This window comes from Caretta caretta, chromosome 3 (genome assembly GCF_965140235.1).
Source record: "Caretta caretta isolate rCarCar2 chromosome 3, rCarCar1.hap1, whole genome shotgun sequence".
NCBI classification, from domain to species: Eukaryota; Metazoa; Chordata; order Testudines; family Cheloniidae; genus Caretta; species Caretta caretta.
In genome coordinates, this window is record NC_134208.1 from 155,200,105 (window position 1) to 155,225,414 (window position 25,310).

Sequence of the window (25,310 nt, forward strand, 5' to 3'; positions counted from 1 at the left end):
ACTCCAGGCCAGTAACACGTACTCGGGAATCATTGTACAACAAAGCATTGCAGTGTATGTTTGCTGGCGTTCAAACAACATCCGTTCTTTATCTCTCTGTGTTATCCTCAGTAGAGTGAGATATCATTCATGGTCACCTGGTTGAAATAGGGTGCTTTTCTTCAGGGGACACTCAGAGGTGCCCGTTCCTGCTGGGCTGTTTGCCTGTGGCTGAACAGAAATGTTCCCCACTGTTAGCCACAGGGAGGGGGGAGGGTTGAGGGGGTAGCCACGCGGTGGGGGGAGGCAAAATACGACCTTGTAACGAAAGCACATGTGCTATGTATGTAATGTTAACAGCAAGGTTTACCCTGAAAGAGTATAGCCACTGTTTTATAAAATGTGTCTTTTTAAATACCGCTGTCTCTTTTTTTTTCTCCACCAGTTGCATGTGTTTCAATGATCACAGGATCTTCTCCTTCCCAAAGGCTAGTGAAGATTAGAAAGAAAAAAAAATGCACTCGTGATGAAAAGTTCTCTGAGCTCATGCTGTCCTCCCATACTGACAGAGCAGAGACGAATGCGTGGAGGGAAATAATGTCAGAGTGCAGGAAAGCACAAAATGACCGGGAGGAGAGGTGGCGGGCTGAAGAGAGTAAGTGGCAGGCTGAAGAGAGTAAGTGGCTGGCTGAAGAAAGCGTGATGAAAGGAAGCAGGATTCAGTGCTGAGGCTGCTGGAGGATCAAACCAGTATGCTCCAGTGTATGGTTGAGCTGCAGCAAAGGCAGCTGGAGCACAGACTGCCACTACAGCCCCTGTGTAACCAAACACCCTCCTCCCCAAGTTCCATAGCTTCCACACCCAGATGCCCAAGAACGCGGTGGGGGGGCCTCCAGCCAACCAGCCACTCCACCACAGAGGATTGCCCAAAAAAACAGAAGGCTGGCATTCAATAAATTTTAAAGTTGTAAACTTTTAAAGTGCTGTGTGGCATTTTCCTTCCCTCCTCCACCACCCCTCCTGGGCTACCTTGGTAGTCATCCCCCATTTGTGTGATGAATGAATAAAGAATGCATGAATGTGAAGCAACAATGACTTTATTGCCTCTGCAAGCAATGATTAAAGGGAGGAGGGTAGGGTGCTTGGCTTACAGGGAAGTAGAGTGAACCAAGGGGCGCGGGGTTTCATCAAGAAGAAACAAACAGAACTTTCACACCGTAGCCTGGCCAGTCTGAAACTGGTTTTCAAAGCTTCTCTGATGCATACCGCGCCCTCCTGTGCTCTTCTAACCGCCCTGGTGTCTGGCTGCGCGTAACCAGCAGCCAGGCAATTTGCCTCAACCTCCCACCCTGCCATAAACGTCTCCCCCTTACTCTCACAGATATTGTGGAGCGCACAGCAAGCAGTAATAACAGTGGGAATATTGGTTTCGCTTTAAACGTCCAAATGCACATTCTACCACCATTCTGCACGTGCTCAGCCTGTAGTTGAACAGCTCCTGACTACTGTCCAGGCTGCCTGTGTACGGCTTCATGAGCCATGGCATTAAGGGGTAGGCTGGGTCCCCAAGGATAACTATAGGCATTTCAACATCCCCAACAGTTATTTTCTGGTCTGGGAATAAAGTCCCTTCCTGCCCCTTTTGAAACAGACCAGAGTTCCTGAAGATGCGAGCATCATGTACCTTTCCTGGCCATCCCACGTTGATGTTGGTGAAATGTCCCTTGTGATCCACCAGAGCTTGCAGCACTATTGAAAAGTACCCCTTGTGGTTTATGTACTCGCCGGCTTGGTGCTCCGGTGCCAAGATAGGGATATGGGTTCCGTCTATGGCCCCACCACCGTTAGGGAATCCCACTGCAGCAAAGTCTTCCACTATGACCTGCACATTTCCCAGGGTCACTACCCTTGATATCAGCAGATCTTTGATTGCGTGGGCTACTTGGATCACAGCAGCCCCCACAGTAGATTTGCCCACTCCAAATTGATTCCCAACTGACCGGTAGCTGTCTGGCGTTGCAAGCTTCCACAGGGCTATCGCAACTCGCTTCTCAACTGTGAGGGCTGCTCTCATCTTGGTATTCATGCACTTCAGGGCAGGGGAGAGCAAGTCACAAAGTTCCATGAAAGTGCCCTTACACATGCGAAAGTTTCGCAGCCACTGGGAATCGTCCCAGACCTGCAACACTATGCGGTCCCACCAGTCTGTGCTTGTTTCCGAGCCCAGAATCGGCGTTCCACAGTATGAACCTGCCCCATTAGCACCATGATGCATGCATTGGCAGGGCCCATGCTTTCAGAGAAATCTGTGTCCATGTCCTGGTCACTCACGTGACCACGCTGACGTTACCTCCTCGCCCAGCATCACTCTGCCAGGTTCTGGTGCTGCATATACTGCTGGATAATGCGTGTGGTGTTTAATGTGCTCCTAATTGCCAAAGTGAGCCGAGCGGCCTCCATGCTTGCCTTGGTATGGCGTCCGCACAGAAAAAAGGCACGGAACGATTGTCTGCCATTGCTCTGACGGAGGGAGGGGTGACTGACGTCATGGCTTACAGGGTTGGCTTACAGGGAGCTAAAATCAACAAAGGAGGTGGCTTTACATCAATGAGTGTTTCAGGCAGGACTTCACGGAGGGTTCCAATAAGAAATGGTGCACCTAAGTAATTGTTCTTATTGGAACAAGCAGGTTGGTCTGGCCTCTGATTGATACATGGCTAGATTTACCTCGCTGCACCTTCTCTGTGAGTGACTGCAGTGTGACCTAGAGGAATGAGTCCCCTAGATGGGGTACGGGGGGAAGCAAATGAGTACAAAACAAATCTGGTCTATTTCTTGTTTTGATCCACTCCATCTATCTTTTACATCTTTGGCTGGCAGCAGATGGTGCAGAAGGACTGGAAGCCATCCTCATCTCTTGCCTGCCTGGCAGAAGATGGTACAGTGGGACTGCTAGCAATCCATATCGCCTGCCTGCTCACCATAAGATGGTTCAATAGGACTGACTGCAGGACTAAAGAGAATGACCTGGTCAAGTCGCTTCTAATGTAGTCCCTGCACTCACGTCTGCCCAGGCGCTCCTGGCCGATGTGGCCAGGAGCACCTCGGACATGACAATGACGGCTACCAGTCCTACTGCACCGTCTGCTGCCACAAGGCAAGGGGTTGCTGCTGCTGTGTAGCAATGCAGTACCACGTCTGCCAGCACCCAGGAGACATACGGTGACGGTTACCTGAGCGGGCTCCATGCTTGCCGTGGTATGGCGTCTGCACAGGTAACTCGAAAAAAGGCGCGAAACGATTGTCTGCTGCTGCTTTCACGGAGGGAGGAAGGGAACGGGGGCCTGAGGATATGTACCCAGAACCACCCGTGACAATGTTTTAGCCCCATCAGGCATTGGGATCTCAACCCAGAATTCCAATGGGCAGTGGAGACTGCGGGAACTGTGGGATAGCTACCCACAGTGCAACACTCCGGAAGTCGACGCTTGCCTCAATATTGTGGAAGCACTCCGCTGAGTTAATGCACTTAATGCACTTAGAGCATTTTCTGTGGGGACACACACACTCGAATATATAAAAACGATTTCTAAAAAACCGACTTTTATAAATTCGACCTAATTTCGTAGTGTAGACATACCCTTACTCTGACTACACTGAGGCTTTGATCCTGAAAGTCCTCTCTCAGAGCCTGATCCCACATCTATTGAATCAAGCCCTCTGTGCATTGCAGTGAACACAAGGTGCGGGCTACACATGGGCACAAATAAGGTTAAACAATAGTATGGTGAGCAAAAGTCAATCTGAAGCCCCTGCATGTCCTCGACTTAGTTTTCTGAGTGTAAGGTAAAACAGAGGTGGGGTGCAGGGAGAGAATGGATGTGTTTTAGGACATTGGTTTTCAAACTGTGGGGCATGTCCCCTTTCGGTGGTGGTTGGGTGGGGGTGCAATGAGGATACTGGGAGGCATGTGATGGGATGTGGGTCTGTGACTGGCTGGGTGTCTGGGCCAGAGCAGGGCAGTAGCAGGGAGAACTCATAGGGAGTCCCCAGCAGATGACGGGGAGCGCAGCCACACCCAGTCCTGGCAGCAGGCTGCTCCTCTTCCCCTCCTCCCAACTTGACCATTGGGGACTTCTTGCTTGCTCTCCCTGCTACTGCCCTGCCCTGGCCCAGATACCTGGCTGGCTGCAGTCCTTGTGTATTTACTCTCTGGAGCCTGTGGGTGTGAGAGGCTCTGGGAATAGGGGAGGGAGGGCAAGGAATCCCGTTGCACTCCACGCTGCCATAGGTTCCTCTGGGGATGGAGTCAACCAGATCATGCCGCTACCCCAGATGTGAGCCGCCTGTTCTCCATGAGTCACTTTCTGTCCTGGATGGGTCCGAGTCGGGGAAGGAGGGAGGGTCCGTGGAGAAAGGGGGGCACAGCAAAAAAGTTTGGGAATGTCTATTTTAATAGAAATGAGTTTAAGCACCATTCTCAATATGCCAGTGAGGCACTTAGCTATATGCACTACTCTAACCTCTCTTCAGCTGCAAGACAGGTGCAATTTTGCATCTACATAATAGCTCTCGCTGTACAAGGTTAGGTGTCCCTGTGCTATCCTACTTCCCACATTTTACTTTTGTTTATGCACATGATCCGGTGGGTAGTATGAGTGACCACCCGTCCCTAATTGGGCAGGAGAGTCCTGAAATGTACATTTCAAGTCCCGGTCCCAGGCTGAATGACACTGGGTCAGCATTTGTTCCGGATTCCCTGTGATGCTGCTATGCACCTGCCCAAGGCTTAGTGGTGGTGCCAGTCTCTTCCTGGTGTGTGTGTGTGTGTATGTGTGTGTGGGGGGCTGAGGCCCTCCCTCGCCACAAGGACTCACCCCCTGATCCTTCTCTTTCCTCCGAGGCCCGGAGCTGGGCCGTGCTAAGAGCCACCCGGGGAGCCTGGGCCGTTGTGGGGAGCCCCGGACCCTCCACCTGCCCTTGGGGTTGGGGCTGCTTTGGGGCTCTTATCACTGCATAGCTTTGGCTCCTGGCCTGGTCAGGGCGCGGTTTCGGGGGAAGGGTAGGAGCAGGAGGCAGGGCCACAGAGGGAGTGGGGCTCCTGCCTACGTCCTGTTTTTGCATTTTGAAAAGGTGGTCAGTAGGGTACTGCACTGGGACTCAGGAGACGTGGGTTGTATTTGTGACTCTACCACTGATCTTATGTGTGACCTTGGGCAAGTCACTTCACTTCTCTAGGCCTCTCTTTCCCTTCCTACCTTTTGTCTGACCTGTCTGTTTAGACTGCCAGCTCTTTGGAGCAGGAGACTGACTTAGTATGCATTTGTAAAGTGCCTAGCACAATAAGACGCAATCTCAGTTGGAGCCTTTAAATTCTGCAGTAATAAAAATAATTTCGTACATACACATTAAAATATTTTTTTCTTAAATGACATGGTGCAATCACTAGTGTTGTTAGCCCATGGGAATGGGAACCTGGAACACCTGATTTCTAATCCCAGCTATGTCACTAGTTTACTGTGGTTTTGGGCAGATAATTTAATCTCTCTGTTTTATTTTCCCGAGCCATAAAATGGGTAAAAATGGCTGTGAATTTTTTACTTCATTTAAATTCACAATGCATCTCAGTTTCTTCAATAATGGAGACAGGGTGTACAAGTCTGTGGTACTGTTGAGTAAGTCAAGGAGAGCTGGCTGTTTCTGTACTGCATGAGTTAGAGAGTTTGGTGGGTTTGGAGGCTGATTAAAGTGTGTCATAGAGAAGTGTCTCAAATCAGGGAGCTGTTTTCCTGGGAGATCCTTTGATGCTTCAGACTGGTAGAGAAACTGCTGTTTATTGGGACAGGTCTAGATATCTCAAATTTTTGTGTGAACTTACGGATGGACTGAATGGAATGAACCGAACCTCCAGCACTGTGGCTTACTCCTCCGTCCGCACTTAATCTTTTTGTTTTTCCAGAAATGTGAGGAGAGCAGGATGCTATCAGCCTTTCCATAAGAATTTCTACTATACCATCTGGGTAGTGCTCGCTCATCTCATTTGTATCTTGTTAAGCATTGTTACGTCTATCACTATTGTTTAGAGATTCCTTTTCTTGTTTTCATTTTTAGCTGTACCTCTTTGATGCCTGGACCCAGCTGTGATCGGTTTAAGTTGCATATACCATATGCAGGAGAAACACTCAAATGTAAGTTAAAGCCCTTTATATCACCCATTCTCGACTTCTCTCACCCCGTTCTATGTCAGTCACAATGCTCTGTGCTAACAACTTAATATTTCCCAGTGTTTCAAACTTTGCCATTTTATCGTGAGTCTTGTGATATTTGGTGTCATCTTAAAGCTCCAACTTCTGGAGTAATGTGACTATGTGAAAATCTTAGCTTTTGGTTTTTTTAAGAAATAAGTTTCTAGTTTTTATAGATGCAGAGAAAAGGTTGAAAACATAAAAAGATAACCAAAATTTATTATTTTGTAAAAGGTGATTAAGACTGTTATAATTTTTGGAGGCCAGACTCATGCTCTTGGAATGCTTTGGGCTGACAGTACTGATTTCCTCTCTGGTAGTGAGGATTTTCTTACTGGTACAGTATTTGTGATATTGTATAGAGACACAAATAACTGGCACAGATTGTCATGCTGGGTGAAGCAGTGGAATTTGTTTTTAGTCATTAATACTTTCAGAGATCATTTGGCTATCAAATCTTCCTTTCTAAAAGCCATTTCTAGTGATAAATGTTGGTTTGTTTGACCCTCCCATTGTTGAATGAGTATTTGGTTGTAAAAATTAGATAAGAGAATATTTCCTTTCATGTTTTTAGAAGACAGGAAAGAATTTTCTCATCTTCTCTGTTGCCATTCAGCTGCAGGTGAAGAATGGTAGAAGTTGTGAGGAGGGATAACTTTAAAGCAATACTAAAGTGACTGATCTATCTTGGCTATCAAATGCATATTAAAAACTTGCTTTATTGTTTCATGGCCGTGATTTTGCTTCCATCAATGTATCTGACTTGTGAAGATCACACTTCCATGGAATTTCATGTAGTGTTCATTCAGATGTAATGATCAAAAAGTGTCCATGTTTGTCTGTCTCTCAAATCAATTCTTACAGCCTGTCACAGGGTGCCTTGCCCTTTGAGCATGACTGATCCAGTCCTACCTGTAACACTTATTTTTTCCATCTGCGTGAGCTAAGTCACATGATAGGTTGTGTGGCTAAATCAGCTGTTCTGGGATGGAGATATGACAGAAGCCTGTGAAGAGCCTGAGGGAGAGAAGGGAGAATCCAGGTATGAACCCATGGGGAGCTGCTGCTTGGTAGAGACTCAAAGGAACCAAGGAGTGCCTGGGCCCAGCTAGAGACTAGGGGGACAGAAGACTCTTTTGTGTTTGTTTTGTACTTGGATATCCAGCAAGAGGCACTTTTTCTTTAATGACTTAGCTAAATGGCCAGGTCTCTGTCGCAAGTTATCACTGCAACCAAAACAAGCTGAGAGGTTGGGAGGTTCAATCTAAGTGAGAAGAAACCGAGGCAGTGACTATCCCAAAGCTCGACCTGGTAGGAGGTGCAGCTACATAACCTAAGGGCTTCTCTACATGTGAAGTTAGTGTGCAGCAGGCTAGGGTGTGAATTTACAGTGCACAAGTTACTCTGCACTAACTCTCTATGTGAATACTCTTGTACTAAGCTAAACCGCCTGAGAGCACTTCTGGTACATAGCAAGAATGTTCACTTGGGGAGATAGTGTGGAGTAGCCCGTGTGCTGTCAGTTCACACTCTAGCTTGCTGCACCATTGCTGCACTCAGGCCTTCAAGTTGGAACACTGTATGATTTCAGTGTGGTCTACTGGCTTGGTTTATTGTATCTTTGCTTTTATCTGTAAAGTTTTCACTTGCCATTTCTGAAATTCATCATTCCCTCTCAAATTTTATTTTGTAATTAGAGGTGGGTCATCATGTTTTTTTATTTAGGTCAGTCGTAAGTGATGGATAGTATAGATTTTATTCACAAAACCTGTTGTTTGTACTCTGGTAGTCACACTGATCTAGAGAGTGTATGGTACAGTTTAAATGCTGAGAATTTTTTATACTTCAGTATGCATTAGGACCTGTTATCTGATTGCACAATACTTTAGAAGCCATGCTCCTTTTACAAACATCAATCTATAGAGTTTACTTTCTGTATAGTTACAAATATTTTATTGGTAGTTTGACATTTACAGCAAAATCTATCATTCCAGGAATTTACTTTAGGTAGGCCATGAAATTATTTTAGTTTTTCTATTTTGTGATTATAGTTCGCCTAGACTCCAACATGACTGTCAGGATGAAGTTTATATTTAATCTCCTGTTCTAAAAGTGCCAAAATGTTTGCCAGGGTTCCCTACCCACTGTGAACTCTAGGGTACAGATGTGGGGACCCGCATAAAAGACCCCCTACGCTTATTTCTACCAGCTTAGGCTAAAACTTCCCCAAGGCACAAATTCTTTGCCCTTGGAGGGTATGCTGCCACCACCAAGTGATTTAACAAAGAATCAGGGAAAGGACCACTTGGAGTTCCTATTCCCCCAAAATATCCCCCCAAGCCCTTATACCCCCTTTTCTGGGGAGGCTTGAGAATAATATCCTAACCAATTGGTTACAGAGTGATCACAGACCCAAACCCCTGGGTCTTAAGACAATAGAGAAATCAGTCAAGTTCTTAAAAGAAGGATTTTATTTAAAAAAAAAAAAAAGGTAAAAATCACCTCTGTAAAATCAGGATGGAAAATAACTTTACAGGATAACAGAAGATTCAAAAACACAGCAGAATTTTCTCTAGGCTTAGTTTCGAAGTTACAAAAAACAGGAATAAACCTCCCTCCAGCAAAGGAAAAATTCACAAGCAAAACAAAAGATAACATGCCTTGCCTGGCTTTTACTTACAATTTTTGTAATATGAGAGACTTTTAGGATGGTTTATAGGAGAAGGAGTGTTCTGACCTGATGCTTCTCTGCTTCTCAAGAGAACACACAAAACAAAGTCCCCCTTCTCCCCCAAGATTTTAAAGTATCTTCTTTCCCCATTGGTCCTTTTGGTCAGGTGCTAACCAGGTTATTTGAGCTTCTTACCCCCTTACAGGTAAGGAGGAATTCTAGGCTACCCTTAGCTGTATGGTTATGACAGTGTTGCTCGGGATTCCTCACAGAAATATGGGTAGATAATTTCAGAAAGATGAAAATAGAATCTTAGATGCTAGAGATTACAGAGAACACACTGGAGCATTATAAATTTGGATATTTCCACCATGAATTTAGCCTAACCCCTTTGGTACATACTACTTTGGGACCTGGTGGTATTTTTTCCTCATATATGAAGAAGACAACTATGTCAACTGGCGTTCCTTACTTTTGTGTACACTGTAACCTCTCTGTTTAGAGAGATGTCCATTTTTAGATAAAAAATAATAATAAAATTCTTCAGCATCCAGGGTGGCAAGTTCAACCGCATTTTAAAGCCTTGAACAACCTACTTCCATATATTAAGTTCTGTAAAACAATGTTTAAGACTTGCTTTGTGGCCAGTGCCAGATTGCACTGAAGGATCTTAACAGTGCAACAGCGGGATTGAGAATGTTTCCATAGGAATATAATAGCTGCCTGATGTATCACCTGCAGAGCTCTGTTTTCAAACAGTTCATTGAGAGACCAAAAAAAGTGAGTGTTTTTGAGTGCAGAGAGACCAGAGTTATTCCCAATGAGGGAAAATTTCATAAACAAATGAGCCATGTGCAAGGAAGTAGGTGTACAAAGTGCATACTGGTAAACACAGGCAGTAAGCCTAGCTTTGTAAGAGTGTGCCTGGAACTGCTCTTCTTACTTATCTTTGTGGAGTGTGCATTGAACTTTGGTATCAAGATGGAAATGCCATCAAATCAGCTTTTCTTCATTCACTGTGTTTCCAGGTTCCATGGTTTAAAAAACCAAAACAGCCAATACATGCATGTAATCGTGTTGTTAACTTATACACTAATTGAATAAGGAAAGTGATGCAGATAAGTATTTTTTTCAGACTAATTGATTTTTCAGATTATTAATAATAATTGATGAATGGAAGTGTTAATTCTTCTCAGCATTATGAATTTAAAAATGCTTATGAATCATTCATAGCATAAAACAATGTTATGGCTCACACAATAAAGATTTGTGCCAATGGGCACAAGAAAGGGTTAATAATTTAGGGTTCAGTAAATAAGTCTGTGACCACTGTGGGGGAAGCCTGCCTCTGTAGGCAAGCAGAAATCTGTAAAAACTCCCTGAAGCCTGTTGCCAGATCTGTTTATCTTTCCAAGGCAGAATAATTCTGCAAAGGAAGATTGCAAAATCTTGCAGTAGAAAAAGGTAGGCTGAAATGGTCAGGGTCTCCTGTGTCCAGGGCATCGTGCCAAACATAGGCTGAAGTGTCTGGTTCCTTTGTGGTTTGTGCTACATCCTCTTTGCAACAGATCAGGTTTGTGCGGATCATCAATCATAACTGCTGCCACAATGCAAATACCCTGGTACTTTGTCCCAATGTGTTGAAAGCGGTTGGCATACTTATTTAGGGAAGTACAGCTGTACAATCACAGTCTTGTTTTCCATAATATCAGGAAGCTCACAATGGTTACTGTTGTTGCTTTCCTCCTTGAAAAATGGGAAAAAATTTACTTGCAGTAAATTCAGTAGATGCCGGCCAGCAACTTAAAATCATGTTTTTGACGGCTTTGGTAACATTGAGCAGCTAGCAGTTCAGAATGGCCTTTCCTACCATTTTAATACATTTTCTTCAGTTCCAAATGGGGATTTATTCTGTCCTTCAAATTTCACATTCAGTTCACTTTTGCTTTTAGTTTTTGCTTGCTCTGGTGTTCTTGGAAGATTATCTGACACCAGCCCAGATAAGGCCCTGGGGATCTCCAGTGTTTTTTACTTCATTTAAAAGAGACTTTAATACTGGAGAACACTTTGTATTAGATCAGGCATAAATATAAATCAATTTGCCTATATTGCATATGTATTTTAATAAAAGATTAGTAATTTGAAAACTATGTTCATTTAAAGAATCATGCACAGTCCATCATCTTTTGACGGGGAAATAATAATTTTGTCTTGTTGTTTTTATGGTCACGACAGAGTGGATGCCTTAATGGTTTAAACGTAAGGCTTAACCTTCTTATAATTGTGTATTAAAGTCATAGCAGGGTCATCCTGGAGCTTCATTCTTCCAGTGTTCTATGGTGTTCCATTAAACTCCATAGTTTGGTATAATAGGGTCTTTTAGCTGTGACCTTAAAATCATGGTGATGTCTGCTTTGCATGGCTGTTAAATACCTTATGTCATTTTTCACAAATACCATTTTTTCAAAAATAGAGGTTTGCCTTATTGTCCTTGGTCAAAATTCCAGCTCCTATTCTAGTATAAAATAAATGTCTTAAATATCAGGTAACATAGAGGCTGCTGTACTGAGTACATTATTAACTTTGATATTTATTTAAATTAAAAGATTAATTTTTAACTCTGAATTCTGTGTGTATAATGCTTGTTTTTAATTAGGTTATTTCCTTTTTCCTTTAAAGAAAGAAAGAATTGTCCTCTTTCAAAATTACTGTCACATCTCATTTTTCCCAGTGAGCATGAGGCTGTCGGCTGCCCTCAGTTAAGTTGTTTTTTCAAAATAGCCACTGCCTCCCATTGCTCCTGATGGGAATGAAGTCAAGTTGCTCTTGGGGATGATGTTAGGCCCTTTATCCTATGAGGAGCTGGAGAGGAACACTGGGAGGAGCAGGTGAATGGAGGCAGGAGCCATCTTAGCTAATGGCAGCCTATGACCTTCTTTCCACTGAGAAAAATGGGAGATTGGGAGGGCAATTTAAGAAGGGTAAGTGAACTGATGGCAGTCTTTTGCCTCAGTTCCATTGACGATAATAGATGACAGCCATTTTGAAAGAGGACAGTTCCTCACGGAATTCTCTGAACTAGAACGTTACTTATTCAGCCTCTTTCATTTATGAAGAATAATGGAGAAATGACAGTTAATCCTAAAAAATTCTTCAAATGTAGCCTATGCACAAGGTTTTTACTATATGGAAAGTTTTGAAGAGTCTGTGATATTCCCATTATTAACATAATTAGGTACAAAAAGGGTCAGATAATATATATCAGGGAGATTGAATCCCTGCTACAAGGGCAAAACTCTGCCTTAACTGTGGAGCTGCAAGTGATGTCTCCATAATTACCAACTGAGCTACCACATATGCCAAGTACAGGACAACTTCTTGTTCTGAAAAATTAATTATTGTTTGAGAAGAAGTATACACTACAGTAATCCAGCTACTCTTGCTGGTCTCCTTTGTGAAGGAGCAAGGGAATAGTGTTGTATCAGAATGTTCACTGTGAGCAGGTTTGTTAATATTTTTGTTGGGTTTTACCTTTATGAATGATAACCATAATTCTAGTATTTCTTAATGCCCTGTTTTAATTATCAGTCCCCGGATTATTGTACTTTTGCCTCATTGAATCCTGTGTTTGTCTTGTTTCTGATTTTTTTTCACTCAAAAGCTTTCACTATTTTTCGCTGCTAAGAAATTCTGATAGAATTTTCTTCTGTGCTGTTCACATTTCTTTTTTCAGGCGCTGTGCCTCTCTCTTTGTCCTTGAGTGCTGTCATCTGGAATTTAACGGTGATTAAACAATGTGTTGCCCTTGTGATACTACTGTGCTTCTCTGTGGCCTCTTGAACTACAGTATTTTTATCTTATTCTTCCTGATTTTCACTGTTTTTATGTGAGTGGTTTACAGATCTGAGCTCTATCTCACCACTTCATTTCTCTTCCTTTATTGTGAAGAGCACTTTTTGTCTCCTCTGAAGACCAGTTTTTCTTTTTAAAAATTTTTTCAGTCCATGTTATAGTTCTGTATTCATTCTTTTCCCTAGTGCAATAGGCTCTTCTTCTAGTTCTCTTTGGCCTGTTTCTTCAAGGTGGGATCCTATGTTATTCATTGCTTATTGGTTCTGCAAAACTGTTTGAACCCTCTTGATACGTTTTTGCCTCTTTACTGATTTATTTGCTTTTCTGGAGTTATTTTTACTTTAGATCCTCTTGTTTACCTGCAGTCGTAAAAGTAATTTTTCAAATTAAAGTGTGATTTGAGAGATTTCCATAATTGAGCTGCAGCATGTTTTTCCAGTATTTTATATAAAGCTTTGAATATTTTGCACCAGAGGTGGTTAATGCCTTGCTTCAGCTTGGGATAGGCATTGAGTTCTTGGTTCCTGTATAGTTAGTTCAGTTGGCAGGCTTCTTCTACTTGGGGATACTCTTTCACTGTCTATTAAATCTCGCCACTGGGAATCTTCCAATAGCAGCCTATTTTTTTCTTTGCTTTATTTCATCTTATTTCTAGTTTATAATCGCTGTCCCATTCTAAACAATCAGTCTCCCTCATTTCTATCCCTAGCATGCCCTTGACTTTGATGACATTTTGACTTTTCTCTGTCCACAATTTCAGCCTGTCTTGAACAAGTAAACATATGACATCATCTTTCCTTTTTTAAGCCAAAGGTTTCAGACCGAAGATTATTTCTTAAACAAGAGAAATATCCTTCAAGACAATTCCACCTCCTTTTTTGCTGTCCTAGACTTGGACCTCCTGTTTGCCTCCACGATATGTATCCCCTTCATTCAACTTACCTCCTTCAGTGTCTGACTCTGCATATCATTACTCTGCTCCGTATCTGCTGAAATCCTCATCTATATCTTCATCTTCTCTTGCTTTGACTATTGCTTCTTTTTCTATGTTCATACCAATTACTAACATCTTTGGAAATCTGCTGCCCATCTTCTCATTGGCCATCCAACATCTTGACAGATGAAAGGAGACATGACAAAGTCGGTCCATCAGTGCTGCTTATCAATGGTATGGGGAAAAAGCCCGATGCATGATCAGCAAACCTTCCCACAGTGGATACAGGTCCACTTGCCAGATGGTGGTTGAAGCATACGTTGCTTCCTGGCTTGCCTGCGAGCCTCAGCCTGGGCTCTCTGATGGCTCTCCACAGTCACTGCACCAGCCTTAACCTGGCTTCTCCAAACTTAGCGATTGTGGGCAGGATTTTCCCAGTTGTCAGTGGGAATACTGGATTTCTTGAGACCTTGCTTGACCTTGTCACTGTATCAGAGCTTTGGCCTTCCTCTGCATCGTGGGCAGTTCTTAAGCTGGTCATAGAGCACAACCTTTGGCAGACAGTCTTGAGGCATGCGTTCCTTGTGTCCCAACCAGCAAAGCCTGTGAATGTCCAGCATAGTCTGCATAGACTAGTGGTCCCCAAACTGTGGGGCACGCCCTCCTAGGGGGCACAGAGGAATGTTTGGGGGTGTGTGCAGTGGGGCTGGACCAGCCACCATGGGGACAGGGAGGGAGTGCCACCCAGCCCTGCTCCACACCCAGCTCTGCTGTGGTCCCAGCTCCCTCTCCATTCCTGTTCTCAGCCTTGGCCCCTTCACTCCTGGCCCTGGCCCCAGTTCTCCCCCCAGCCTCGGCCTCTTTACCCCTGTTCATGCCAGGGAGGGGGAGCTGAGGCAAAGGGGGGCATGGCTGTGAAAAGTTGGGGGACCACTGGCATAGATTTTCGGCCAGTTCTATCAAGGATCTCATTATTGGTGATCCGTTGGTCCCAAGTAACATTTCCCACCTTCTCACATTTCCAAATGAATACAGCCACCTCCACTGGCTCCCCATTCACTTCAGGATCTAGTACAAAATTGCTCTTATTTAAAAACTCTACAAGTATTTGCTCCAGTCTGTCTCTTATATCTTATCACTGTCCCCCCTCTGCTTCTCTGGCACTGGCTCTATTTCTCCTCCTTCACATAATCTTAACTTTGTTTTGCAATGGCAGCTCTTGCCATCCAAAACAGTGTTGGTGTATCTTATTTCTCTTCCTCATCAACTCTTCATCTATCTTCATATCTCAGCTGAAAATACATATTTCTTCAATGCAGATACCCTCTTAATTTTTTCTCTCTCTTCTCTTTATTTTAACTTTGCAATAGATATATTAATTAACTCTGCAAAGGGTTTTCCAACACACATTATATAAAAGATGAAGCTGATTTTATATTGTGTTTATATACAATAAAGTGCAGTTACATTCTAATCAGTGGCAGTGAGGGGCATGCAATGATTTTTTGTGTCACAATGATGTCCATATCAAATTTACACACTTTACAGATAAAACCATGTTTTCTTAAGTGCCAGTCAAGCTGTGGTTTTTTTTGGCTTGTTCAGCATTGTTAGTAATAAAGGTTCTGAAATTAAAACTTTAGCTCTGTTGATTCTAATCTTCTTAAAGCAGGGGTCTCAAACTCCCGGCCCGCAGGCCATCTGTGGCCCACAAATGTCCCCAGTGTGGCCCACGGGGCTCCAGCAGTTTTGGGGCTAGGTCTCTCCCTTGGCCCCACCTGCCGCCCCCGGGTGCTCCCCAACCCCCAGGCTATTTACAATGGCCCGGGGCCCTGGCAGCAAAGCGGAGCTGAGTGGCATCTGCCTGCTCGCTCCATGTGTCTGCCGGCCCCCCCCTCTGGCCCTGGGGTGGGACTGTGCCTCAGCATGCTGCCCATGCCCCTGCGGCCAATGGGAAGCTGCAGGGGTGGTGCCTGCAGCAGCGTGCAGAGGCTCCCCGCCCTGCCCCGCCTTGGAGCCCCAGGTAAGCGCCGCACCCCCCAATCCCCTCCCAGAGCCTGCACCCCCTCCCCACCCCCCCACTTCCAAACTCCCTCCCAGAGCCTGCACGCCTCCCCCCTCCTACATCCCAGAGCCTGCAACCCACCCCCTCCTTCTGCACCCCCAGCCCAGAGCCTGCACCCAGCACCGAAACTCCATCCCAGAGCCTGCACCCCAGACCCACTCTCTGACCTAAACTCCCTCCCAGAGCCCAACCTTTCACCCCTTCTGCACCTAAACTCCCTCCCAGAGCGTGCACCCCAATCCCTTACCCCAGACCTCCTCCCCCACTCAAACTCCCTCCCAGAGCCTTAGGCAGGTGTGGGGCGGAGTTTGCGGGGGCAGGTTCTGGGCGGCATGAGTAACACTATTGGCCCGCTGGGAGGATTTGAGGACTGGCACTGGGCCTAAGGTAAATTGAGTTTGAGACCCCTGTCTTAAAGCAAGCTCATTCTCATATACCTGTATAGACCATGTGATTTTAACAGTAGTAAAATGTTGTTTTAGTTATTAAAGTAAACACTATAACTCTTAATATAAAGAGAGAGCAGATCTGTTGAGCAATACTGTGCCATTTTACATAGTCACTTCTGTAGCCATAACCACAGTTTAAATATTTGTACACAGTTATGAGTTATAACTGAGATGCATGGAAGTGAAGCAGTTTAAAAACTTTTGCAAACAGTGCTCATCCTTTTACAGTTTCACTTCAACACCTGCAAGGTCTTGTTTTTTAGTTTTAATTTGAGTGAATCTGATATGAGGAAAAGGGGGTCCGAGTGACAGCTCTGCAGACTTAAATCCTGTTTCTCCACAGGACAAGTAAATTATAGGCAGTGGAAATGCAAACTTCCCCTCCATGTTGATCCCCTCCTTTAAATAAATCCTGATCTGGAGGGGACCCATGTTGGAAGGGGTTGGTGGGAATCTCAGTCTCTTAAGATCATTGACTCCTTGACCTCTGTGCAGACAGCCAACAATGATAGGTATTTTAGTGATGTATACCCTTATGTGTTAGGAAGTGGTGTGAGAACAACCAGTTCATTTCATGAAGAGTAGCAGACCACTGTCTGATAATAACAAGGTTCAGTCACTACCTATCTGGGCTGAATCCTGCACTGAACACTGAAGTGTGGGCACAGAGATTCACAAGTGTTTCTCAGTACAGAATTGGGATCCTAAGTATGAAAAGTTCTGTGTCCCACCACCAATCCCCAGAACTACACAGGCTGCAAAGACACAGAGAGTTTGTATATATGCTCTCTCTTTCGGTTCTCTTGTTTGCTTCTGATTTAGAAGTGCTGAAGATTGTGTAAAACAGTGTTTTGCTTACTTGGGCTGGGTGATGTTCCAGCATTCTAACTGAGTATGGAAAAAGCTTACCCATTAGGAAGATGGTTTAACTGCAGATTTGTCCTTCTACTTTACAAATCCCACAAAAAATAACATGTTTCAAGAATAAAGAATGTACACATTTCTTACATGTGTTATATCAAGTTACTACTGTAATTAGTTGTGGTATCATTTTTCTTAATAGCAAGATTCATAGCGTTTAAGAATCATAGAATAGAATCATAGAATCATAGAATATAAGGGTTGGAAGGGACCCCAGAAGGTCATCTAGTCCAACCCCCTGCTCGAAGCAGGACCAATTCCCAGTTAAATCATCCCAGCCAGGGCTTTGTCAAGCCTGACCTTAAAAACCTCTAAGGAAGGAGATTCTACCACCTCCCTAGGTAACGCATTCCAGTGTTTCACCACCCTCTTAGTGAAAAAGTTTTTCCTAATATCCAATCTAAACCTCCCCCACTGCAGCTTGAGACCATTACTCCTCGTTCTGTCATCTGCTACCATTGAGAACAGTCTAGAGCCATCCTCTTTGGAACCCCCTTTCAGGTAGTTGAAAGCAGCTATCAAATCCCCCCTCATTCTTCTCTTCTGCAGGCTAAACAATCCCAGCTCCCTCAGCCTCTCCTCATAACTCATGTGTTCCAGACCCCTAATCATTTTTGTTGCCCTTCGCTGGACTCTCTCCAATTTATCCACATCCTTCTTGAAGTGTGGGGCCCAAAACTGGACACAGTACTCCAGATGAGGCCTCACCAATGTCGAATAGAGGGGAACGATCACGTCCCTCGATCTGCTCGCTATGCCCCTACTTATACATCCCAAAATGCCATTGGCCTTCTTGGCAACAAGGGCACACTGCTGACTCATATCCAGCTTCTCGTCCACTGTCACCCCTAGGTCCTTTTCCGCAGAACTGCTGCCTAGCCATTCGGTCCCTAGTCTGTAGCTGTGCATTGGGTTCTTCCGTCCTAAGTGCAGGACCCTGCACTTATCCTTATTGAACCTCATCAGATTTCTTTTGGCCCAATCCTCCAATTTGTCTAGGTCCTTCTGTATCCTATCCCTCCCCTCCAGCGTATCTACCACTCCTCCCAGTTTAGTATCATCCGCAAATTTGCTGAGAGTGCAATCCACACCATCCTCCAGATCATTTATGAAGATATTGAACAAAACCGGCCCCAGGACCGACCCTTGGGGCACTCCACTTGATACCGGCTGCCAACTAGACATGGAGCCATTGATAACTACCCGTTGAGCCCGACAATCTAGCCAGCTTTCTACTCACCTTGTACGGTCAGAATAGACACTAGATCATCTGGTCTTACCTGCTATAAATCACAGGCCATTTGGCTTCCGCTTCCAGCCATAGATTCTTGTTATGCCATTCTTTGCTAGATTAAAGAGCCCTTAGTACCCAGTGTTTTCTGTTCATTAAGGTACTTACACACGACAATCAAGTCAGCTCTCAGTCTTGTTTTTGATCAGCTAAACAGATTGAGCTCTTTAAAAATCTCACTGTAAGGCATTTTCTCCAGCCCTTGAATAACTTTTATGGCTCCTTCTTGCACCCTCTCCAATTTTTCAGTGTCCTTTTAAAATGTGGAAACCAGAACTGGATGTGGTATTTGAGTATCACTCTTGCTATTGCTGTATACAAGGCAAAATTATCTCACTCCTCCCCACATATATATCCAAGGATCCCAGTACCCATTTTTGCCAAAGCATCACACTAGAAACTCATGGAGTTGCTTGATGGCCACTAGATCGTCTTCTGAGTCACTGTTTTCCAGAATACAGTCTCCTCAGTCTGAAGTTATTGGCTGCATTACTTGTTCCTAGGTGTATAACTTTCTGGTGTCTGCATTTGGCATGTTTTGTTGAATGGTCCCAGCTTATGAAGTGGTCCAGATCTCTCCATATGACTGCCCTGTCTTCATCATTATTTACTACTCTGCCAATCTTTGTGGTTCACAAATTTTATCAGCAGTGATTCTGTATTTATATATAGATGATTGATGAAAAATGTGAAGAGCATCAAGCCTACCTATCTGCAGAACCCCATTAGAAACTCCTCTCCTCAATGATGATTTCCCATTGGCAACTACTTTTTGACATCTCTCAATTAACCAGTTCTTAATCCATTTAACATGTGCTTTATTGATAATGTATATTGCTCATTTTTTTATCAGAATATTGTGTGGTACAAAGTCTAATGTCTTACCGATGTCTAAATATATTACATCTATGCAGTTACCTTTATCAACCAAACTCGTAATCTCCGTAAAGAATGAAATCAGATTTGCTTGACAAGACCTGTTTTCTATAAAGCCATGTTGATTGGCATTAACAGTGTTCCAAGCCTTTAATTCTTTATCAGTTGACTCTTGTATCGCTTTTCCTATTATTTTACTCAGGATTGATATCTGATCGATTGGTCTGTAGTTTCCCAAGTCATCCTGTGTGCCTTTTTTAAATATTGGCACAACAGTAGCACTCTACCAGTCTTCTGGAATTTCCCCAGTATTCCAAGATTTATTAAATATTATCATCAGTGGGCCAGAGATTCTTGGATGCACGTTATCTGGGCCTTTGATTTTAAAATGTTTATCTCTAGTAGATGATGTTTAACATCCTCTTCGGTTTCTAATAGACTTAAAATTACTCATCAGCCTCCTGTGATACAAGCACATCATCCTGCTTTTTTTTTCATATACAGAACAGAAGTATTTATTGAACACTTCTGCCTTTTCTGCATAATTTTTAATATTTTTACAGTCTCCATGTAATAATGGGCCTATGCCATTCTTAGGATTTCTTTTGTTCCTAATGTATCTCAACCCCCCATCTTCAAAACCACCTCCTTATTGTCCTTACTTCTGCAAGCCATGGATTTTCCCCTGATATCTTTAGCTTACATTATCACTTTTCTATGCTTCATAACTTCTAAATTATATTGATTGTCATCTGTTCCCCCTGTTTCTATTTGTTATATATTGCTTTTTTATTTCTAATTGCTGCCTTCATTTTGCCACTGAATCAGGATGGGCTTTTAGCCAAAGTTGTCCTCTTTCTTGATTGTTGTATTGTAACTTTTTGGCCATCTAATAAACTCTTCTTAAAGAGTTCCAAATTTTCATTCATATTTTTTGTCTAAATTTTTCCTCCCAATTAATTTTGCTCATAATTTTCCTCAGCTTTGGGAAATCAGCTCTTTTGAAGTGCCAAATATACATGTTACTGATTGTGATCTTCTGTTTGTCCATATTGAATATAATCAGGTTATAACCATTGGTTCCTAGGCAACCATCAACTTCATGTCCAGTGATTAATTCATCTTTATCCATCATAATAAGGTCCAAAATAGAGTCACCTCATGTTGAACGCTATACCTTTTGTGCTAAATTATCTATAATTTTTAGAAACTCTAATGATCTAATGATGACTGCATGTGGCTTCTAGCATGTCTTCCAAACCGAAATCCTCCATAACAACACAATTTTTGTTTTCAGACTTCTTAGATAGGTGCTTAAGGAGTAACTCATCCTGTTATTTGGCTTGATTTGACAGTCTGTTACAGACCCCACCAGTACCCCCTCCTGGGATTTCTTAACACATTGATTTGTAAGCTTTCAAATCCTGTTTTTCTGAGTTACCAATAACCTGTTTAGGAAGGATATAGGGGGCAGTGGTGAGAGGCGACACCCTACATTAAAGACACCATAATTTCTTTTAATCTGTGATCTTTAACATTCCCGTCATGCAGATTGTCCCACCAAGTTTCAGTAATGCCAATTGTATACATTTTTTAAATGAGAATTTCCAGTTTCTCTTGCTTGTTACTCAGACTTCTACCATGGTATACGAGCAACTGAAAAATGTATTCTCTTCATGGTCTTTGACACACTGATTCAATCTCTTCTTGGCACACTGAGTTTGTTTGTACTGCATCTGCCTCCACAGCACCCATCTCTTTCCTGGCTCCTGCAGCTAGTCTCCATCTGAGAAGATGAGCACCCATATCTGTGAGATGCAGATTGTCCTGTTTGTACTGCCCTTTTTCTCTCTGAAATGTGGCCCAGTGCCCCACAAAACCAAAACCTTCAGCATCACACCAGTCATGCAGGCAATGGTTTAGCTCCAGTATTTTCTGCCTTCTCTCACTTGTGGGACCAGAAGGTTGTCTGAAAAGATCATTTGGATTTGCTCCCTTCCAAGATCCCTGAAGTCTTCTGTAATCTGTGCTGTTCCACACAATGCTGAGTCATTGCTTCCAATATGTATCATCACTAATGGAGAACAACTTCATAAACCTGTCCAATCTTGCAGTTACATCTCAAATTTTCATTCCAGGGAAAAAGCTCACCATCCTGTTTTCCTTGTATCCCTTGCTGAATTCTGCATCCACTCTTCTTAATATAGAGTTACTGTTGACTGTGGTTTGACTTCTTAGGATGATTGAAGAACACCTCGTGGTGTCTACTTGCTTCATACTGCAAGGACACCCGGCATGTATGTCCCTTGCAGCTTCCTGTTCTGTTCTCTGGACATAGGTTCCTCTGTTGTTGACTTTGTTGAGTATCTGATTACGTGAAGTTGAATGCTTTCTGGAATACATTGCAATGCTCTGTTTGAACCCCTCTTCAGGTGACTCAATAGTGGGGCTGACAGACTCCAGAGGGACCCCGTCAAATGCTCTATGTGGGGCTTTTGAGTGCAGAATTGGATGAATGTTTCTCTAGGAGTATACAAAGGGAGAGCTGAATAGCAAAGATTAAATCTGTCGTGCAAAGCTGACAGCAGAATTCAGCCCTCTGTATGTTGCAGTACAGAATAGGATAAAGGTGAACATTAGCTTTAGTATTAAACTTTATTTTTCTTTGTTTTCTGAGTTTAAGTGAGACTTCCAATATTATCTGGCTGTAATTTTTCATGCCTTGTTTATAATAACTAATGTCCTTGGTCATAAGAAGTTCATCACTCCTGATTTCATGTAGTCATAAATTGGTGTTTCTTTAGTCCCTCTTGTAAAAAAATGAATATTAATTCATTCTTCCACCGCAGGAGTTCTCAAACTGGTCTGTTGAATGTTTGTTGGTCATCCACAGAGATGATTCCACTCCTTTTTTACATCTGTTAAATTGTATTATAGAATCTAAAAATACATTTCTAACGTTATTTTTCCGTGTAAGTAATTTCTGTAGTTGCAACAGGCATGATGCAGTATATGATTGGTCCCCTTCTTTTGTTTGCAAACATGGGACGGTTGGGCATGCACAAGACTATCTGCCTAGTAACATATGATCCACATCATGGAAAAAAAATTAAGAACTATTTTACCTCATGTTGTACCATTCTTGAACTTAGGCTGGATGACTGGGTGTCCCCTGGTACTCCCATAGGCAGCACATAAGGATGTGGGTCCTCCCATATGAGAAGAACCCCTGCCTCAGTAAGTGATTTCAAGAGGTGCCTGTGGGGTGTCTCTGTCTTCCAGCTTCAGAGAGAGGGAAACAGTAACAGGAAGGGAGCTACTGCTATACCCTCTGTATTCTTCAGCTTGAATGGACTATTACAGTACGTGCTAACTGCAAAACAGTCTGATCCATCTTGTATTTAGCTATGACACTCTGAGTACTTTACCCAGACCTGAAGAAGAGCTCTGTGCAGCTCAAAAGGTTGTCTCTTTCTGCAGCACAAGTTGGTCTAGTAAAAGATGCTGCCTTACCTACCTTGTCTCTCTCCAATGTATAAATTCAGTTGAAAGCATCAAACTAATGACTGAAAGCAAAGAGGAAAATTACTGTGTTTGCAAGATTGATTTGGCAAAAAGTAGCTGAAGAAACAATATGACAAGTTTTATTTGCTACTGTGATAAGGGGCCTAACTTAAGGTGACCTCAGTTGGTGATAATGTATGTCATCTGGTTAGAGAGAGAGCTCAGCCCAATACTCTGAAGGGCTTTCTACGTGAAGAGGGAGGACATTGATTTTAATGTAGAATTTTACTGTCCTCTAGGAACCTTGATTCACACATAGGGTAATGTGCTTGTGCTGTCTGGTGTTAAGGACAGTCCTAAAAATAGCCTTTTGTTAATTGAAGACACCAGAAAACTGTAGAAAAGAGTATTGCAATAGTCTAAACTGTATTAAATGCTGTCACCAACAGGGACCTCTATGGTCACAAATGATAGGTAAACACATCGGTGCCTGACAGGGCAACCTGAGCAGCAGTGTCAAACTGCAAACCTACTACCTCTTACCATAGCGTTTGTATATTTTAAAACTCCATCTTATTCAAATAGTATTTGGGTAACATCTAAACTCAAAAGGGTTGCATTTCAGAGGATCCTTATCGAGTAGCTATAGCAGAAGACTGAGAGGCAATTAGTGTTCTGTGCTGGCTCTGCCATTGATTTGCTGTGTGACCTTTGGGGGTGGGGATGTCATACAACTTTCTATGCCTCAGTTTCACCATCTGTAAAATAAGGACAATATTACACAGATATTAGTAGGGTTGATTCATCTGAACCTACAAGCTCTTCTTCCAAGAACCTAAAAGTGCTTTACAGATGTTAAAAGTTCAGATTCCGATCCTGCAATGGGCTGTGCATGGACAGATCCCTGCACCTGCATTAAATCCCACTGACTTAAATGGTGCTCAGCACAGTTGCAGGGATTCACTTGTGGAGCTCATTGCAGGATCAGAGCTTTCATCTTCAGCCTCCCTTGTGAGGTAATTAAGTTTCCTTACTTTATAGATGCGGGGGGAGAGGGGGAGGGAAGGCGTAACTAAATTAACTTGCACAGACTTATATAGGCAATGAATTGGAGAACTGGGAGTAAAACCCTTGGGTGGTGATCCCTGGGTTCCGTGCTTCTCAATTAAAAAAGATATTATAAATGATTTAAACATTTACTACATATACAGTTAATATTCAGGTTGGATTGTAATATCTATTATGTTTTCATATTTTTAGAGGTCGAAAATTTTCAGACTGAACAGATGCCTTTCAGAAAATGCTGCTCTTATGAAATCAAAACTAGGCCTGTCAAGCAATTAAAAAATTTAATCGTGATTATTCGTGCGTATTAATCGCACTGTTAAACAATAAGAGAATACCATTTATTTAAATATTTTTGGATGTTTTCTACATTTTCAAATACATTGATTTCAATTACAACACAGAATACCAAGTGTACAGTGCTCACTTTATATTTATTTTTGATTACAAATATTTGCCCCGTAAAAAACAAAAGAAATAGTATTTCTCAATTCACCTAATACAAGTACAGTGGTACAATCTCTTTTAGAGAATTTTAGAGCCTGCAAGTCCACTCAGTCCTACTTCTTGTGGAGCCAGTCACTCAGACAAACAAGTTTGGTTACAATTTGCAGGAGATAATGCTGCCTGCTTCTTGTTTACAGTGTCACCTGAAAGTGAGAACAGGTGTTCACATGGCACTGTTGAAGCCGGCGACGCAAGATATTTACGTGCCAGATGTGCTAAAGATTCATGCTTCAACCACCATTCCAGGGGACATGGGTCCATGCTGATGACGGGTCCAATGCAACATAGATTATAGATCATTGTTATGTTTTGAAACTCCATTGAACAGAAAAATGCATGTAGAAATTCTTAGTGGATTGATTGGGTGGGTCAGGTGGCTGATCATAGACTACAGAAACTTTCAGCTTTAGGTTACTGTTTCAAATCCCTAGGAATGGTGTGAACGAAATTTGTGTCCATGTGATGGTGGTTTGGTGACTTACATGAAATGAGTTTGATGGTTTCCACTTCAGTTTCCAGTGGGCACACATTCACATTAATAAAAAACAACATAAGTTGCACACTAGTTGGCAGGGAGACCTAGGACTGAAGCCCATCATGACTGAGCTGCCCTCCTCATCTCTATAATAATAATAATATCTAGCACTTACATATCATTTTTGTCTGTAGAACTCAAAGTGCTTTACAAAGGAGGTTAGTGTCATTATCCCCATTTTACGAATGAGGGAAAGTGAAGCAGAGAGAATGTAGGTGATTTGACCAAGGTCATCCAACAGGCCAGCATCAGAACTAGGAATAGAACCTGGGTCTCTTAATCACCCTATCCACTGGACCACACAGCTTCTGGAGGTGATGCCTTTCAATGAACGTTGAGACATATTTGCAGAACTTTAGCTGTTACAGATTGTCAGCATTTCCCATTCTCTACCTGTCCCATGAATGAATAGAGGA

The 25,310-nt window shown here is 43.0% G+C and overlaps 1 protein-coding gene across 5 annotated transcripts in view; it reads left to right on the plus strand.

Moving 5' to 3' along the window:
* BABAM2 (BRISC and BRCA1 A complex member 2) overlaps positions 1 to 25,310 on the plus strand; it is a 306,338-nt gene that overhangs the window by 42,494 nt on the left and 238,534 nt on the right. For all 5 annotated transcript variants that reach the window (XM_048843434.2, XM_048843431.2, XM_048843432.2 and 2 more), the window contains exon 3: positions 6,091 to 6,167. In XM_048843434.2, the coding sequence (XP_048699391.1) occupies positions 6,091 to 6,167 (77 nt within the window). The remainder of the gene's footprint in view (positions 1 to 6,090; positions 6,168 to 25,310) is intronic.